Raw genomic sequence first — 19,645 nt, forward strand, 5'->3', positions numbered from 1 at the left:
TTTTAGATACAGGAAAATATATCCTTGAGCTTGAGGTAGGGAAAAATTCTTAAATAGCACACAAAAGCAATGCCATAATAGACAAGATCAATAAATTCAATTCTTTAAAATGTTTTCTGCTCATCAAAAGACAAATTAAGAAAGAGAAAAGGCAAACAACAGCATGGGGGAAGATACCAGCAATATATACACCAACAAATGACTTGTATCTAAAGCAATGAAGAACTCCTTAAAAATTACACACACATACACCTATCAATGGATCAAGTGGCTACATCTATTTAGAGAATGGAGATATGTATTTTTAAAGCAGAAAGGAAATAGTGTAGACATACATAGCTAAATTAAACTTTTAGCCATATATTCTTTTTTTTTAAAGATTTTATTTATTTATTTGTCAGAGAGAGAGAGAGAGCAAGAGAGCGAGCACAGGCAGACAGAGTGGCAGCAGAGGCAAAGGGAGAAGCAGGCTCCCTGCCGAGCAAGGAGCCTGATGTGGGACTCGATCCCGGGATGCTGGGATCATGACCTGAGCCGAAGGCAGCCGCCTAACCAACTGAGCCACCCAGGCATCCCTAGCCATATATTCTTAATTTGTTATTGAAAAGACTTCTCTTAAGTTTATTATCTCTCTCCCACCAAATTTTAGTCTTTATAGCCAAAAAATGTTAGATGATACTAATTTGGTTTTACATTATTGTAAATATTACTTTTTAAAAAAAATTTTATGTAGGTGTCTTGTATGATGGAGAGAGAATTAAAAAGAGTGTATGTTCTGTAAATAAAAATTAAATTTCACACTTTTCTTTTAAAAAAAAAGGGGGAGGTATAGACAACATACTGTGATGATGGCCTCATGCTAGAATCTAGATTTCTCTAGCTCTGTTCCAGGATTCTGTATTTTAGAAAGACATTATTCTAAGAAAAAGATCTGAATTTAAGCATCTACATACTTTTACTCATATTCGGAGTACTTAAGCAAAAAAAAGGTTGTGTCAATATTTAAAAGATTTCTTACAGAGAAAAATTTCCATTTGGAATACAACTATTTTAGTCAGACAGATCTGGTGTTCTTAAAATCCTGCTCACAAAATCTCCACAACTGTGTAGTGAATCAAACGGTAATTTCGTGCACAAAAAGTGTGTACAGTGTATGTGATCCATGTAATCTCCATCAAATTCAAATAATTAATAACTACATATTTGTGATTAAGAGCAAGAGAATCTTGGGTTCGCAGCTCTGGCATTAATCAGCTGTGTTAACTTGGGAAAATTAATTTATTCTCTGAATCTCAGAACTTGCATGTGTACAATATCAGTAAAAATTCAGACCTCTCAGATTCTAAGAAAAATTAAATGAGATAATTTAACTAAAGCTCCTAATATATTGCTTGGTAAATAGAAACCACTCAGTATATGAAAAGAATGTCCCACTACCATGGGATACAGTAACAGAAGAAAATCTAAAACTGAGAAGCTATTAAAAAAAAAAAAAAGGTCAAAGAGCATCTGACATATTAGCTCGTAGTAATACATGTAGAGTTCACTGACTGATCATTAAGAGTTACCTGCAAGATTGTCAAGCATGAAGTTCAGTAGCTTTCGGGTTCCATCTGGGTCCTGGTATAAATTGAGAATATCCTGTGATAAAGGATTGCCTAAAGCAGAATACAAAAATAAAATCTGTAAGACAGACAAATGTACACAATAAAATACTAATTTTGTAAAGTGAATTTTAAAGTATTTAATCTGTTACATAAATTTAAAGAAATTATGTGAATCTAAAGAAATACTTTAAGATAGTCATAAAATTTCAAAAATGTTCTTTCCAGATTTCACTGTTCATACTATATACCTACAATTTATGTTTGCCAAAACCACATATATAAACATATATATTAATCTGAGTCAATTCTGAAGTAATATCACAATTCAGCACCCTGAATTAACCTTTATAAGTTCTACTTTATCTCTGAAGACAATATTCTAACTGAAAGACAAACAGTCCTATATGAGAAAGAATGAATGCTATCATTAAAAAAAAATCTCCCTTTTTTCTTCCTAGTTAGAATATTTATATTACATATGGTGAAAGGAAGACATTTCAAGTGAAAGGAAAACCTTGTACAAACATGAGTTGGTAAAATATGAGAGGAAAATAAGAATTTTTTCATGATGGTGATCAGGAATATCTGAGTACTAACAGTACAGATGTATCAAATATTAAAAAAAAAAAAGCTATTGTTAAGTTTATATATTCCCTTCAGAAATAAAAGAGGAAGTCAGATAGGCATGGAACAACAGTCTTGCAAACAGTTCTGAAAAGACAAAAACCATGGAATTTCCAGAAACAAAGGTTTTAACTACTGAAGCAAACAAAATCTTCAACACACACTCAGCAGAACTAAAATTTAAAAATATTGACCAAAAAAGTAAAAGAAAAATGTAGGGTACTTGGAACTCTCATATTGCTAGTAGAAGTATAAAATGCTCCAACTGTGGTGAAAATCTGGTTGGCAGTTTCCAAATGACTTGAAAGAGAAAAATGAAAATCAAATGAAAATGATCAGAAGATCATTTGATCATTTTTCATATGAAAAATGAAATTTCCTGGTGTGAAGATATAGGCATATCTTAAGGTAGGCAGTGGTAACACATGTGTATACTTTTATCAAAATTAGACACAGTGCATACTAAAATATTGAGATATTTTACTATATATAATTATAACTCAAAGTACTAGGTGGGGAAAAAAAACTATGATCAACGAGTTAGGCAGTACATCAGACACAACTAAAAATAAAATTAGTGAACAGAAAAAAATACATTCAAAGAAACTACCAAATATGCATCACCAAGAGTCAGAAAGACAAAAAGCAGGAGACAGTCATAGATATGTTGGATAAGAAATCTTAACATGTATGAAATTGGAGCTCTAGAAATAAAGAACAGGAGTTGGGTCTCTGGCTCAATATATAAAGAACTTGGAAGTTAGTCACTCCTGTCCCCACAATTGAAGTCATAAGGCAAACTGCTGTCAGAACTCAAACAAGCAAATATAGAGAATCACAGCCGAACGGCAGCAAGAGTCCAGATACAGGAGCCCAGGAATAGAATTAGGATCAGTGGGCACATTTTAAGTCATAATGGACAAATTGCTGGAGGCTTGGAGAAAATTAGCTTGTGAGTTTAAAAAAAAAAAAAAAATCAAAGACACCCAATCTTAGGAGCCTCCAACAGGTCCCTGAGTTTTATTTCCAAGAGCCCCACTAGGTTTTTAATATAAAAACTGGAAACAAATTCCCCTTGTGTTTCTGGGGGCAATAATGCTCCCATTAACAAGTCCTGCATGCAAGGAAAACTATTTTAGCAGAATATAATCAGGTCAGTTTTTACCATTTATTTATTTATTTTTTTAAAGATTTTATTTATTTATTTGAGAGAGAGACAGTGAGAGAGAGCATGAGCTAGGAGAAGGTCAGAGAGAGAAGCAGACTCCCCGTGGAGCTGGGAGCCCGATGCGGGACTCGATCCCGGGACTCCAGGATCATGACCTGAGCCGAAGGCAGTCGTCCAACCAACTGAGCCACCCAGGCGTCCCAAGTTTTTACCATTTAATCTCAAGTAAATACCCGACACTCCAGCCCCCTCTAACATGATTTGGGGCACAGAAAGTAGGAAGGAACAGATCTACCTCAAAGGCCCATTAAAAGACTAATCATAAAACTATAGGACTCTTCCTCTCTTTCCACATCTTAAAACTGCTTGAGTGTTGCTCCTGTGTAGTAAGATAATTATGGTAAATAGAACTATGAGCCTCAGAGTCTCTAGGAAAACCCAAAGGCAACAAAGGAGAAAAAACAAGAAAACTGAAGGAAATTTTAGGTTCTGACACACAACAGCAGCAAACAATAAACAATGGCTAGTCTAAGTCCTAGCCAGAAAAAGAGTTTGGAAAGAAGTGAGAAGATGCATTATTTTAAAAGAAAAAGACAGCAAACTTTCAAAACATAATTTTTTTTTAAATGACTAAACTGACCGAAGAAGCCCAATGTATACAAAGAAGTATATGAAAGGATTTCATTTTACTTTGTACTGCAAACTAGAGAATGCCAATTGCAAGCAGAAACCTTTAAAACCTATTAGGGAAAATAACTAATTACTTAAAACAAAAACAAAACAGAAAACATGGTAATAGCAGTAAAATTCATTAGCAAGAATGGAAGCTGGAATACAGTGGAATAGTATTTTCAAAGGCTGCAAAACGGTGTTCCAGACTTCAACACTCCTCCATTAGTTATCAACAAAAGAAGTAATAAACAAAGTCAGTAAAGATGGAGATCAGAAAAACACATCAACCAACTTGACCTGATATTTATGTAATACTGAGGAAAATATACAATCTTTTCAAGTGTACAGGAGCAGTCACCAAGACAGATCATATTCTGGTCCAGAAAATAAACTGTAACATGTTTTAAAGAAATGAAGTAAGAGCATACGGACATTAAAAAACTATAAATCAACAACAGAACTAGAAAATCTCCAAGTACTTTGAAATTAAACATCACACTTCTAAGTAATCCATGGCTCAAAGATAAAAATCACAAAAAGTTTCAATTAAAATGAAAATACATTACCAAATTATAAGATGAACCTAAGTATCTAGAGAGAAATTTGTAACATTAAATTCTTATATTGGAAAAAATATCTAAAATCAAGGACTTAACTTCCATATTAAGAATCTTAAAAAAGGGGTACTTGAGGGCTCAGTCATTAAGCACCTGCCTTCAGTTCAGGTCATGATCTCAGGGTCCTGGGATCGAGCCCCCATTCAGACTCCCTGCTCCATGGGGAGCCTGCTTCTCTCTCTCCCATTTCCCCTGCTTGTGTTCCCTTTCTCACTGTGTCTCTCTGTCAAATAAATAAATAAAATCTTAAAAAGAAAAAAAGTCTTAAAAAAGAAGAGCAAATAAACACCAAAGAAATCAGAAAGAAAAATAAAGAGCAGAAATCAATAAAATTTACAACCAAAAACAAGAGACTACTACTGAGCCTAAATATGGTACTCTGAAAAGGAGACAAAGAAAATTGATAAACCTATGCTTGATCAAGAAAAAAAAGGAAACAACTCATAAATATCAAGAATTAAATAAGGAATAGTTCTTGAGGCATTAGGACAGGGAATACTAAGGAAACTTTGTTCTTAAGTTCAACAACTTAGGGAAAAAATGACCAAATTCCTTGAAAGAAAATCTCAGACATCACTCAAAACAAAATAGATAGAAAACTCAGCCAAAAATGGCAGAGTAAGAACCTCCAAAAATCTGCCCCTTCATAAGAGCAAAATGGCAGAATATGGGTAAGGTAATTTGTTGAGTTTGACTTCTGGGCCCTCACTGCCAAGGCAGCCTAGAAACCATTGAAATAACCAAGACTGAACTAGAGCCTTTCAAAACCTCATTTTCAAGACTAGCCATTATCTGACTTGTGTGCTGGTAGTTCCTTGACTCCTGCCAAGTCCTAAAAGCCTTCCACCTGAAGGGGGAGAGGGTGTAAGGGCACGTACATTTGTGGAAATCATTACTGGTAAATGATCTAACTTATGGCTGCCTGAGGTCACTGAAACAGGTAAGGCAAACAGAAGACTAACCTAAATGCTTAAAAAGGAAAAGCTTTGGAGTAAGATGTCAATAAGGGCTTTGTAAAGTTCTGACATATTCCAGGTTATCTAGAAAACCATAAATGTGGGCAGCTTTGCATATGCTCAGGAAAGACCTAAAAACTATCTAAGCTCTCACCTCTTCCTGATCTTGAGGCTGTGCACAAGTCAGAATCTGAACAGTAAACTGGATAGATTTCAATGGCTCAGTCAGTAGAATATGTAGAATATGTAGCTCTTGATCTTGGGGTCATAGGTTCAAGGCCCATGATGTGTGTAGAGATTACTTAAAAATAAATCTTTAAAAAAAAAAAAAAAAAAGAAACCTATGGAGGCCAAAAGGTAGGAGAATGATATATTCAAAGTGCTGAAAGAAAAAAACTGCCAACAAAGAATTCTGTATCTAGCAAAAATATCCTTCTTAGATGAGGGAAAAATTAAGACATTCCCAGATAAACAACAACTGAATGAGTTTGTGACTATATCAGTCCTACAGAAAATATTAAAGGGATTCCTGGATGGTAACTTGAATCTGTATGATAAAAATAAAGAGTACCAATAAAGATAACTACATAGGTATCTATGATGACAGTATAATTAGTGGTTTTATCACTTTTCAATATAAAAGACAACTACATATAGCAATAATGATAAATCTATGTTGATGGCCACACAATATACAAAGATAACACTTATGACAGTAACAGCATAAATGAGAAGTTGAATGGAGTTATATATACATGCAAAGTTTTTTTTTAACATTACTGAAATTAAGTTGATATTAATCCAAATTAAGACTACTATAAATAAGATGTTAATTATAATTCCCCAGGGTAATCACTAAGAAAACAGCTCAAAATAATACAGCAAAAGAAACAAGGAATAAAATTGGCACACTGGAAAATATTCATTTAACACAAAAAAGGAAGGCATTAATTGAGAAACAGATGAACGAGAAGGAACTAAGATACAGAAATAGCAAAATGTGATGAAAATCCTACCTTATCAGCAAATACATTAGGTATAAGTGGATTAAACTCTGACTAAAATGAGTTTAGCAAAATGAATAAAACAATTAATTTTACACTGTCCACAAAAGATACACTATAGATTCAAAGACACAAATAGACTGAAAGTAAAGAATAGAAGGTATGCCATGCAAACAGAAAAGAGGGGAGTGGCTATACTAAGAAAGGGATAATCTCAATGTCCTTTACCAGTGAAAGAAATTGAATTAGTAGTTAAAAACCTTTCAACAAAGAAAAATTCCAGGCACATATGGTTTTACTGAAAAATTCTACCAATCATTTAAGAAAACAGTAATACAAATGTTATGCAAACTCTTCTAGAAAAAAGAAGTGTTAGTTACACTTTCCAACTCATTTTATGAGGTCACCAGTATTCTGAAGTCATATCAAAGACATTTTTTTTCAAAGATTTTATTTATTTCTTTGACAGACAGAGATCACAAGTAGGCAGAGAGGCAGACAGATAGAGAGAGAGGTGGAAGCAGGCTCCCTGCAGAGCACAGAGCCCAATGTGGGGCTCGATCCCAGGACACTGGGACCATGACCTGAGCCGAAGGCAGAGGCTTTAACCCACTGAGCCACCCCGGTGCCCCATATCAAAGACATTTTAAGAAAAACACTATACAATGTCTTATGATCACTAGGGTATACCTTCTCAACAAAATAGTATATATTTAGACATATATGGATATATATATTTAGATATATACTAGTATATATATCGATATATATACTAGTATATATATTTGGTATATATTTAGATAATACATTTCAATATATTAGAATGAGAATACATAATGACCAAGTCAGTTTTAAAATGGGAAGAGAGGCTGGCTCAACATCTGAAAATCATTTAAGTAATTCAACATATAAACACAATAAGGAAAAAAAGTTACAAGATCACCTCTTAGTCACACACAAAGTACTGGATCATATTCGACTTGCATCAATGACAAAAACCTTCAAGCAAAAGTGAACTAGAAGGAAATTTATTTAACCTGAAAAAGCATCTACCAACAAACTTGTCTACTGATATAATTAATGGTGAGAGACTGTTTTTGCATAAAACTGAAAACAAGGCAAGGACGTGCACTGTCATCACATGTATTTAATACTCTAATACTATTGCCAATGTGATAAGGCAACAAATTAAAACAATATGTATCAGAAAGGAAGAAATGAAACAGTCTCTATTCACAGATTAAAAGTTTGTAAAAGTTTACAGATGTTGCAAGAGCCCAGGTCAATGTATTTAAAAATCAACAGTATTTTAGTTCTATAGTATCAATGAGTAAGTAGAAATTCAAAAAGCACTATCATTTACAACAGCATCAAAAATATCAAGTAAGTATAATATAGCAAAATATTTATAAGATCTGCATGCTGAAATCTAAAAAGCATTAAAGAAATAAAGAAGACCTGCATAAATGAAGAGATATACTGTATTAGCAGATTGGAAAACACAATCTTAAATCCTAAGATTAAGATACTGAATCTCCTCAGACTGATCTATGTGTTCATCACAATCCCAAAAAAATTTTTAGCAGGATATTTTGCAGAAATAACAAGCTAACTCTACAATTTATATGGAAATGTAAAGCATCTAAAGGTATAAAGGCAAATGTGAAAAATAATCACAAAGTTGGAGATCTCATGCTACATAACCACAAAGAGTGGTATCAAAAGGTAGGATAGTATAATATAAAAATATCTGAACCCACGTTAAAAACAAAATAAAGTCAGAATGGATTAAAAAAAAGTCCAGGAGTGTCTGGAGGGCTCAGTTGATTAAACACTGGACCCTTGATTTTGGCTCAGTTCATGATCTCAGGGTCCTGGGATCAAGTCCCAGCCTGGGCTCCCCCTGCTCAGCAGGGAGTCTGCTTATCTCCCTCTCCCTCTGCCCCTCCCCCTGCTTGCACACACTCTCTCAAATAAATAAATCTTTCAAAAAAAAAAAAAAAGCAAAGTCCAGCTATATACTATTTGTAAGAGATATACCTAAGCATGAGTACACAGAAAGGTTGAAAGTAAACAGATGATAAAAGATATATTAGACAAACATTAACCAAAAGAAAACTTGCACAGCTGTAATATTAGACAACACAGACCATAAGATGAAAATACTTAACAAGAGAGGAAGAGGATCACTACCTAATATCAGATTCTATTCGCCAGAAGGTATAGCAATATATACAATACAGCAAATATACAGCAATATATAGGTGTACGTGGTATACCTAATAAAATAATCTCAAAGGATATAAAGCAAAAGCTGAGTAAACTACATAGGGAAATTAGCACATCCACAATTTTAGTGGATATTTTAGCATTAATCACCTTAATTACTAAGAGAGCAGAGTCAAAAATTTGTAAAGATATACAAAACCTGAGGAACAAATCTGATCTGATGGACAAATATATAGATAGACCTATGCCCGACAATTAGGAAAACAATATTCTTGCAGATGCAGTAAAACATTTACAAAAACTGATCACATACCTGATCACATACTAGATCATAAAGTATGAATCAACAGATGTCAAAGAATGGATTCATACAGATTACCCTAACTGCCTATAATGCAGTTAACTTTAATGCTAACAATAAAAAAAGATATACTTAAAATCATATATGAATGGAAATGTTAAATAACTAATGGGTCAAAGAAGATATGATAACCTATATTAAAAGTACTTAGGCCAAAACAAAAATGAAAATACTTCATATCAAAATTGTGGGATGCAAAAACAACAAAAATGGTCAAATAGGCACATTTATAGCCTTACTTAAATGCTTATATAAAATAAATATAAATATATATAATAAAAATATTATATACATTTACATATATATTATACATATATATAATATATAAAATAAATATTTAATAAGAAAATCTAAGTATAAACTAAACCATATATCCAACTTAAAAAGAGAAAAAAGGGAAATTTATATCTAGACAAAACAGAATAAAGAAACACAGAAATGAACCAGTTTTTGAAAAATAAAAGATGACATTGATTCAATGAAAATAACATAACGGACAAATCCCTGGGGAGGCTACATCAGAAAAAATATCACAAATAAACCTTAGAAATGAAGAGGGGTGATACAGCTATAAATAGAACACTCTAAAACTGTATCAAGACAGTATTATGACACTCACGCAAATAAACATGAAAAATTAAAAAGCTAACAAATTCCAATAGAACACATATGGTCCAACAAAACTGACTCATTAACAATCAGAAATCCTCAATAGTTCTTAAAACTATAAATATATTGGGGTGGTACTTAAATATCTTCCACAAAGAAACAACTGGCAATGAGAGTTTTACAGAATTATTCAACCAAAATTTTAAGGAACACATTAGCTCAATATTACACAAATTCTTTAAGAAAAACCAATTAAGAATCTCATTTAGGTCTGTCTTGTTCATGAGCATATGTTTAAAATTCCTAAAAAAAAATTTTTATTGCGAGAGGCAGTCCACCAGGGAGGGACCTGCGCTTCCCTATTCATTCTTGGTGAGTGTGACAGATTCTGAGGCTTATGAGTTTGATGCTGAGCAGTTTCTGTAGCTAGTTATACAGGCAACTAAATAGGTTAAGGTACCCACAGCAATATTTCCATGTAACTCTTTGCCCCCCACCCCTCCCCGCCCCCGGGGAATGAGAACTAGCTTTTTGCTGCTTACTACAGTATTCGGTGCTAGCTTGAAAAGTGCTAGAGTGTTGGACATTAACCACTCAGCCACAACACAAACTCACTATGTACATAGCATATGTCTGGGCCCATCTTGTGGCTTAAAGTGATAACGTTTTTTGTCTCCGACCCAGAAGTCTCACTGTTTTCTGCCACTACCTATGAAACAATAATTGCCTAACTTATTAGCTTATTAGCAGGGTAAAATCTCAGGGCATTCACAGACCTTGACAGATATTACCAGAATAAATCCAGTATACAGAAGCACTAGGCTTCTGTATGGATTTATTTCAGTATGGCAAGTGAGTTTAAACTGGAAAAAATGGGGGCATCTGGCTGACTCAGTCAGAAGAACATGTGACTCTTGATCTCCAGGTCATAAGTTCAAGCCCCACATTGGGTGTAGAGATTACTTAAATAAACTTTAAAAAAAAAAAAAGAACAGGAAAGAATGTATAGATATATAGATAAGATATATAAGATATATTAACTCAACCTATGAAATGAGAAAATTATCCCACAACAGATGAAGCATTTAATAAAATTCAGCACTCACAAAAGGATTAGCAAAACAGAAATAGAAGAAAACTTTTAGAAACTAAAAAAATGTGTTTTACCTAAAATATAAAGCAAATATGGAAAAATACTAGAAGCACTTCTTTTAAGATTGGTAATAGAAGTATGCTCACCCAGTATTAATGCTTCTACTCAACACTGTACTAAACATTCTGGTCAGACATTAAAATTAGAAACGTGTAATAAGAGTTTGATACCAAACTGCCATCAGCACATGAAATGATTCACTGCATACACAACTCGAAAAAAATTTGCAGACAAATTTTCTGAAAGATAAGAATTTAACCAAGAAAGCCTACTACAGATCAGTTTTTTCTTTCTTGTATTTCTATACCCCAACAGCTAAATAGGCAAAGAAAAACTTTATAAGTAATTATAATAGGGAAAAAAAAGTACAAGTTACCTAAGAAACATATCCAACATATGCCTGAGCAAAAGTCCAGAAAGTTAAAAAATTGTATTTGAAGACATTAAATAAGATCTAAATAAATGGAGAAGATGCCAAAATTCACAGATAGGAAGACTCTATATATTAAGATATCAGTTTTTCCTAAACTGATCTACACATTCAATGCAATTCTGAAGTCCCAAGAGAATTTTTTATTAAACATAACGAGCTGCTTCTTATGCATGAGCAATCCAAGACAGCCAAACTGCCAAGACACTATGAAAGAAAAATGTAAGGGGAATTCCCAAGGCAGGTATCAATTCTTACTATAAACCCATAATAGGGGCGCCTGGGTGGCTCAGTGGGTTAAAGCCGCTGCCTTCGGCTCAGGTCATGATCCCAGGGTCCTGGGATCGAGCCCCACATCGGGCTCTCTGCTCGGCGGGGAGCCTGCTTCCCTTCCTTTCTCTCTGCCTGCCTCTCTGCCTACTTGTGATCTGTCTGTCAAATAAATAAATAAAATCTTTAAACCCATAATAATGACTATGATAATATAGTAATTAGTCCAAGGTTGGACAAACTGACTTCTGTATATAAAAAATGGAGATCCAAAAACAGACTGTGACATAGCTGACAGGTGACTCCACTGAAGATGAATGGGAAAAGAGAAAACTACTTACTACATGACGTGAGACTGTTGATTATTCGTAGAAAAAATGGTTACATCACTCCCTAAATGAGACCCATCAATCATATTAAAAAATCAGTTCCAAAAGAGTACTGGAATGCAACAGGTAAATGCAATAGGTAATGCAAAAGAATGAAAGTGGACTTTCTCACACCATATACTAAAATGAACTCAAAATTGTTTAATAACCTCAATGTAAGACCTGAAACCATAAAACTCCTAAAAGAAAACGTATGCAGTGAAGTCTTGGACATTGGTCTTAATATCTTTGCGAATCTTTCTCCTCAGGAAAGGTAAACAAAATAAGTAAAATAATTAACTGGGACTATATCAAACTAAAAAGCTTTTGCACAGCAAAGGAAACCATCAACAGAACAAAAAAGCAACTTAATGAATGGGAGAAGATAGGCGCAAATGCTATATATATCTATAAAGGGTTAATATCCAAAATATAAATAGAACTCATATACATCAACACCAAAGAAAATCTGATTAAAAATGGGCAGAGGACCTGAATAGACATTTTTCCAAAGAAGACATACAAAGGGCTGAGAGACACATGAAAGTTGGTCAACAACCCTAATCATCAAAGAAATGCAAATCAAAACCACAATGGATGGCGCCTGGGTGGCTCAGTGGGTTAAGCCACTGCCTTCGGCTCAGGTCATGATCTCAGGGTCCTGGGATCGAGTCCCACATCAGGCTCTCTGCTCAGCAGGGAGTCTGCTTCCCTTCCTCTCTCTCTGCCTGCCTCTCTGCCTACTTGTGATCTCTCTCTGTCAAATAAATAAATAAAATCTTAAAAAAAAAAAAAACCACAATGGAACCATCACTTCACACCAGTCAGAACGGCTAGTTTCAAAAGACAATAACCAGTATTAGCAAGACTGTGGAGAAAAGGGAACTCTTGGTAGGAATGTAAATTGGTACATCTACTACGGAAAACAGTATGGAGGTTCCTCAAAAAGTTAAAAATAGAAACCCAATAAATTCTAGTAATCCCACTTTTGCGTATTTACCAGAAAATGAAAACACTAATTCAAAAATATGTATGTGGTCCTATGTTTACTGCAACATTATTTACAACAGCCAAGATAAGGAAGCAACCCAAGTATCCATCCATAGCTGGATGGATAAATAAGATGTAGTGTGTATGTGTGTGTGTGTGTGTGTGTGTGTGTACATGTGTATATACACATGTACATACACATATAAACACACATACACACAATGGACTATTACACACATATATACACGTATGCATACACACGTATACATACACAATGGATTACTAAGACGTTACAAAATGAGATCTTGCCATTTCAGACAACGTGGATGGGCCTAGGGAGTATCATGCTGCCCAAAAGAAGTTAGAGAAAGACAAATACCATATGATTTGATTTACAGGCAGAATCTAAAACACAAAAACAAATGAACAAAGAAAAAGCAGAATCAGTCCTATAAACACAAAGCAGCGGCGCATGCCAGACAACCGCCGACGGACACGCAGGAGAAGGCCCCCACATACGGGATGAATTACTTCAGCAGAATACCAAGTCCGTCATAGGAAATATAGCCAGGGGTATTTAAATAGTGTTACTTGGTGACAGATGATGGCTACACTTGTGGTGGGCACAATGTAACTTATAGAGCTGTTGAACCACTAAGCTGTACACCTGAAACTAATGTAACACTGTGTGTCAAGTATACTCAAAAAAAAGGAAGAAGAAATCAATGGACCTTAAAAAAGATATACACACTCCTGTTAATTACAGCATTATTTATAACAGCTAAGATACAGAAACAATGCAAGTAACCAATGATAGATGAGTGGATAAAGATGTGGTATAGATATACATACAATGAAGTAACACTCAGCAGTAAAAAAATGAAATCTTGCCATTTACAAAAACATGAATGGGCCTAGAGGGAATTATGCTAAGTGAACTAAATCAGAGAGAAAAAAACAAACACCATATGATTTCACTTAGATGTGGAATCTAAAAAAAAAAAAAAAACAAAAGAGGGGCACCTGGCTGGCTCAGTCCATAGAGTATGGGACTCTTGATCACAGAGTCTTGAGTACAAGCCCCATGATGGTCTTAGAGCTTTCTTAATACACACACACACACACATACACACACACATACACACACACGCACACACACACACACACGCACACACAGGGGTGCCTTCGTGGTTCAGTCAGTGAAGCAGCCGACTCCTGGTCTCAGCTCAGGTCCTAATCTCAGGGTCATTAGATCCAGCCCCACATAGGGCTCCATGCTCAGCAGGGAGCCTGCTTCCCCCTCTCTCTCTGTCTGCCTCTCTGCCTGCTCATGATCTCTGTCAAATAAATAAATAAAATCTTAAAAAAAAAAAAAAAAAAAAACAACTTCCAATCCTAAAATGAATAAACCATGGGGTAAGTACAGATTAGGGAATATTGTCAATAATACTGCAATAATGTTGTATGGTGACAGGCAGTAACTAAACATAATGTGGTGAGCATTTTTAATGTGTGTATACACACACACACACACACAACTGTCAAACCACTATGTTGTACACCTGAAACTAATATGCCACCTACACTTCAATTAAAAAAAAATTTTCATTTCAAATGCCTGAGAGAATTTACTACAAAGAGTAAAACTTTATAGAACTTTTAGGAATATAGCAAAACATTTTTCTGATGTGGGGTAGGGTAGGATTTCTTTCACAAGTTATAACTTCATAAAAGAAAAGATTTTTAAATTCAACTACAATAAAAATATCAAAACTACTCATTAAGATACCTAAGAAAACAAAAAGAAAAGCCAGAGTAGAAGATATTTACAATACAAAACACACAAAACTTAAAAATTTCTATAAATAAATACTTGGAGTGAAAATGAGCAAAGACATCAATAGCAACTTCAAACAAGAAACATGGCCAATAACTATATGAAAAGGTGTTTAATCTTACTAGCAATTAAGAAAACACAAATTTGGGGGGCCTGGGTGGCTCAGTGGGTTAAGCCACTGCCTTCGGCTCAAGTCATGATCTCAGGGTCCTGGGATCGAGCCCCACATAGGGCTCTCTGCTCAGCAGGGAGCCTGCTTCCCCCCTCTCTCTGCCTGCCTCTCTGCCTACTTGTGATCTCTGTCAAATAAATAAATAAATAAATTTTTTTAAAAAAGAAAAAGAAAACACAAATTTAAGAGAACTAGAAACTATTTCACACTCAGTAACCAACAAAACTTTTTTTAAAAGTTGACAATACTATGTTTTGAGAAGAAGACAGAAAAATGAAAACTGTTATTACTTTTGAGAGTGTACTTCAGTACAACTACCTTACAAAACATTATGGCATTGCCTAACAGAGCTCCGGAAGTAAAAGCAGATCTCTACAACCCAACTATTCCACTCCTAGGAGCTCTATCAGAGATACATACAAGAATGTTCATGGCTGCGTTGCTTATATTAGCCAAAAAAAAGGGGCAAATAATCTAAATATCTACTGTGGAATGAATACATATATCAGAGTACAACACAGCAATTAAATTACAATTGCATGCATGAACATGGCTGATCATAAAAACATTAAGCTGAAAACAAGTCATGAAAAACATATTCAGTAGGATCTCATTTATTTACATAAAGGTTAAAACACTGGTAATAGTTACATATATAACCCAAGCATCTGGCACATAGTAGGTGCTCATCAATGTTCAATTGAAAGAAAAGTAAAGGAATGACTAATGCAAAATTCAGGACATTAGTAACCTCTGGGCAAAGGGATAAAAATGTAATCACGAAAAGGCACACAGGAAAATTGTAAGATGCAGGGGATCTATACCAACAAGAAGTGATTGTGCCTATTTCCCATAATCTCACCAATAGTAATTCAACAGATTTTTGAAATTCTACCAATCTAACAAATAAAAGCTGAGTAGTCCCAATTTACATTGTATTATTATGCATAAGTTGATGAACTTCCTATGTTTTAAAGCCTCGTGTATATCCTCTTATATACACTCTACTAGATTGTTCTCTTATCAATTTCTAGAAGCTCATTATATAACACAGAAATGAGTACTTTGCCTACTATATGAAGGCATATTTCTATACTTTTAATCCAAGAATGCTGGCAACATTAAAGTACCACAAAATGTGTAACTGACAGATTTTCAAAGTGCATTTCTTAAAAATTTACTGCAAATATATAATGGGTATCCAGTTATTCATCTTATTTTCTTTAAAATGTAGGTTATTCTTTTTTATTTCATGAATACAAAAACATGCAGAAAAAGCATGTGACAAGATACAGCATCCATTCCTGATTAAAATGATTCAAAGTATAGGGATAGAGGGAACATTCCTCAACTTCATAAAATATATCGATGAAAAACCCACAGCAAATATCATCCTCAATGGGGAAAAACTGACAGCCTTCCTTCCCTTTGAGATCAGGAACACAACAAGGATGCCCACTCTCACCACTCTTGTTCAACATAGTACTGGAAGTCCTAGCAACAGCAATCAGACAACAAAAGAAATAAAAGGTACTCAATTGGCAATGAAGAAGTCAAACTCTCTCTCTTCGCAGATGACATGATACTTCATATAGAAAACCCAAAAGGCTCCACCCCCAAACTACTAGAACTCATACAGCAATTCAGTAATGTGGCAGGATACAAAATCAATGCACAGAAATCAGTTGCTTTCTTATATACTAACAACGCAAATACAGAAAGGGAAATTAGAGAATTGATTCTGTTTACTATAGCACCAAGAACCATAAGATGCCTGGGAATAAACCTAACCACAGAGGTAAAGGATCTGTACTCGAGGAACTACAGAACACTCATGAAAGAAATTGAAGAAGACACAAAAAGATGGAAGACCATTCCATGCTCACGGACTGGAAGAATAAACATGGTTAAAATGTCTATACTGCCTAGAGCAATCTATAATATACTTTCAATGCCATCTTGATCAAAATTCCACTCATAGAATATTCAAAGAGCTGGAATCAACAATTCTAAAATTTGTATGGAACCAGAAGAGACCCTGAATTGCTAAGGAAATGTTGAAGAAGAAAAACAAAACTGGGGGCATCACGTTGCCTGATTCAAGCTTTACTACAAAGCTGTGATCACCAAGACAGCATGGTACTGGCACAAAAACAAACACACAGACCAGTGGAACAGAGTAGAGAGTCCAGATATGGACCCTCAACTTTATGGTCAAATAATCTTCCACAAAGCAGGTAAAAATATCCAGTGGACAAAAGAGAGTGTCTTCAATAAATGGTGCTGGTAAAATTAGACAGCTATGTGTAGAAGAATGAAACTTGACCATTCTCTTAGACTGGAAATGGATAAAAGACCTCAACGTGAGGTGGGAATCTATCAAAATTCTAGAGGAGAACATAGGCAGTAACCTCTTCGACATCGGCCACAGCAACTTCTTTCAGGATATGTTTCCAAAGGCAAAGGAAACAAAAGCGAAAACGAACTTTTGGGACTTCATCAAGATCAAAAGGAAACAGTCAACAAAACAAAGAGGAACCCACAGAACGCGAGAAGATATTCGCAAATGACACTACAGACAACAGGCTGATATCCAAGATCTATACAGAACTCCTCAAACCCAACACACACAAAACAGATAATCATGTCAAAAAATGGGCAGAAGACATGAACAGACAATTCTCCAAAGAAGACACACAAATGTCTAACAGACACATGAAAAAATGGTCATCATCATTAGCCATCAGGGAGATTCAAATCAAAACCACATTGAGATACCACCTTACACCAGTTAGAATGGCCAAAATTAACAGGACAGGAAACAACATGTGTTGGAGAGGATGTGGAGAAAGGGGAACCCTCTTACACTGTTGGTGGGAACGCAAGTTGGTGCAGACACTTTGGAAAACAGTGTGGAGATTCCTTAAGAAATTAAAAATAGAGCTTCCCTATGACCCTGCAATTGCACTACTGGGTATTTACCCCAAAGACACAGCTGTAGTGAAAAGAAGGGCCATCTGTACCCCAATGTTCATAGGAGCAATGGCCACAGTCGCCAAACTGTAGAAAGAACCAAGATGCCCTTCAATGGATGAATGGATAAAGAAGATATGGTCCATATATACTATGGAGTACTATGCCTCCATCAGAAAGGATGAATACCCAAGTTTTGTATCAACATGGACAGGACTGGAAGAGATTATGCTGAGTGAAATAAGCCAAGCAGAGAGAGTCAATTATATGGTTTCGCTTATTTGTGGAGATAAGGAATAACACGGAGGACATAGGGAGATGGAGAGGAGAAGTGAGTTGGGGGAAATTGGAGGGGGAGACGAGCCATGAGAGACTGTGGACTCTGAGAAACAAACTGAGGGTTTGAAGGGGAGGAGGGGAGGGGTTGGGGGAGCCTGGTGGTGGGTATACAGAGGACACGTATTGCATGAAGCATAAACAATGAATTCTGTGTATGGTACATAAACAATGAATTCTGGAACACTAAAAATGAAATAAAATAAAATAAAAAGCACTTTATTCTTTTATATTTCATGAAAAAAAATTTCACAAGTAAAAGAAGTTTCTACTGCTATGGTCCATTTTATTTTAGGGGAAATAAGTAATTCTTGGAAGAAAGCTAGAAATCTTTACAACTGCTGAAGTTCTAAATAGTTCACAACCTGCGACTTTAATGTTTACTGCGTGAGGACAACCCTTTGGCCCATCTGTCAGAAAAAGTATTGCCTTACACCTTAAGACATAAGTTCTAAATTATTTAAAATAACTGTGGAATAACTGCTTTTACTTCCTTCTTCTATAAAATTAATACACTCTGGATTTTTCTTTTAAGTGACTTAACAGAACATTTCCAAATTACTTGACTGGCCAAGCCTGTAGTTTTTAAATTGGCCTTTTTATCCTAACTCCTCAAACACTGCACATAGCCTTCACACACACTCCTCAAATGTCAAAATAGAATCTCTAGAAATTAGCTTGTTAGTCCAGGATGATCAAACTTATTATCAATATTTCCCTATCTGTGCTTCAGGGGAAGACAAGGAAATAGGAAAAAGGTGTTCTTTTTTTCAGTTTCAAGACAAAATGGCATCTCAGAGGTTGTGCATTGTTTCTTTTAAATAAATCACAGTGCCATTTTAAATGCTCCACTCTACTCCCTCCCCTTTTCTAGACACAAAGTACCACTATGTGGCTACTAAAACAGATTAGGAAATTATTTCAATTTTTACCTTCCTAAGAATATAAAGTTACCATTCATCAGGGACATTTTACTTGTTCCGTTGCTTCATAAAACCAATCCTGTTTTTACCATCTCAATTTTTTGAAAAATGGCAGAAATGGCTGCATTTCCTTCATTCTAAAAGGTCCTTGGCTTTTCTATACCGGATCACCCGAATGGAAAGTAGCACTACCAGAAAAACTGACTCTCAAAGAAGAGGAAAAAAATGCATATAGGTATTTACCATACAACAAACTAGAGTTTAATGAAAAGAATTTACTTACAGGCATGAACAAAGGTAAGTTACAGTTCACAAGGCAAAGATGGTACCTAATCTCAAAGACTAG

General features: G+C 35.0%; 1 protein-coding gene across 5 annotated transcripts in view; it reads right to left on the reverse strand.

Annotated features, from left to right (window-relative positions):
• Positions 1-19,645, reverse strand: part of CNOT6L (CCR4-NOT transcription complex subunit 6 like) — a 125,690-nt gene that overhangs the window by 60,652 nt on the left and 45,393 nt on the right. For 4 of the 5 annotated variants that reach the window (XM_047719620.1, XM_047719618.1, XM_047719616.1 and 1 more), the window contains exon 5: positions 1,569-1,658. In XM_047719620.1, coding sequence (XP_047575576.1) covers positions 1,569-1,658 — 90 coding nt within the window. The remainder of the gene's footprint in view (positions 1-1,568; positions 1,659-19,645) is intronic. The other variant, XM_047719619.1, reaches the window with a different exon arrangement.

This window comes from Lutra lutra, chromosome 2 (assembly GCF_902655055.1).
Source record: "Lutra lutra chromosome 2, mLutLut1.2, whole genome shotgun sequence".
NCBI lineage: Eukaryota > Metazoa > Chordata > Mammalia > Carnivora > Mustelidae > Lutra > Lutra lutra.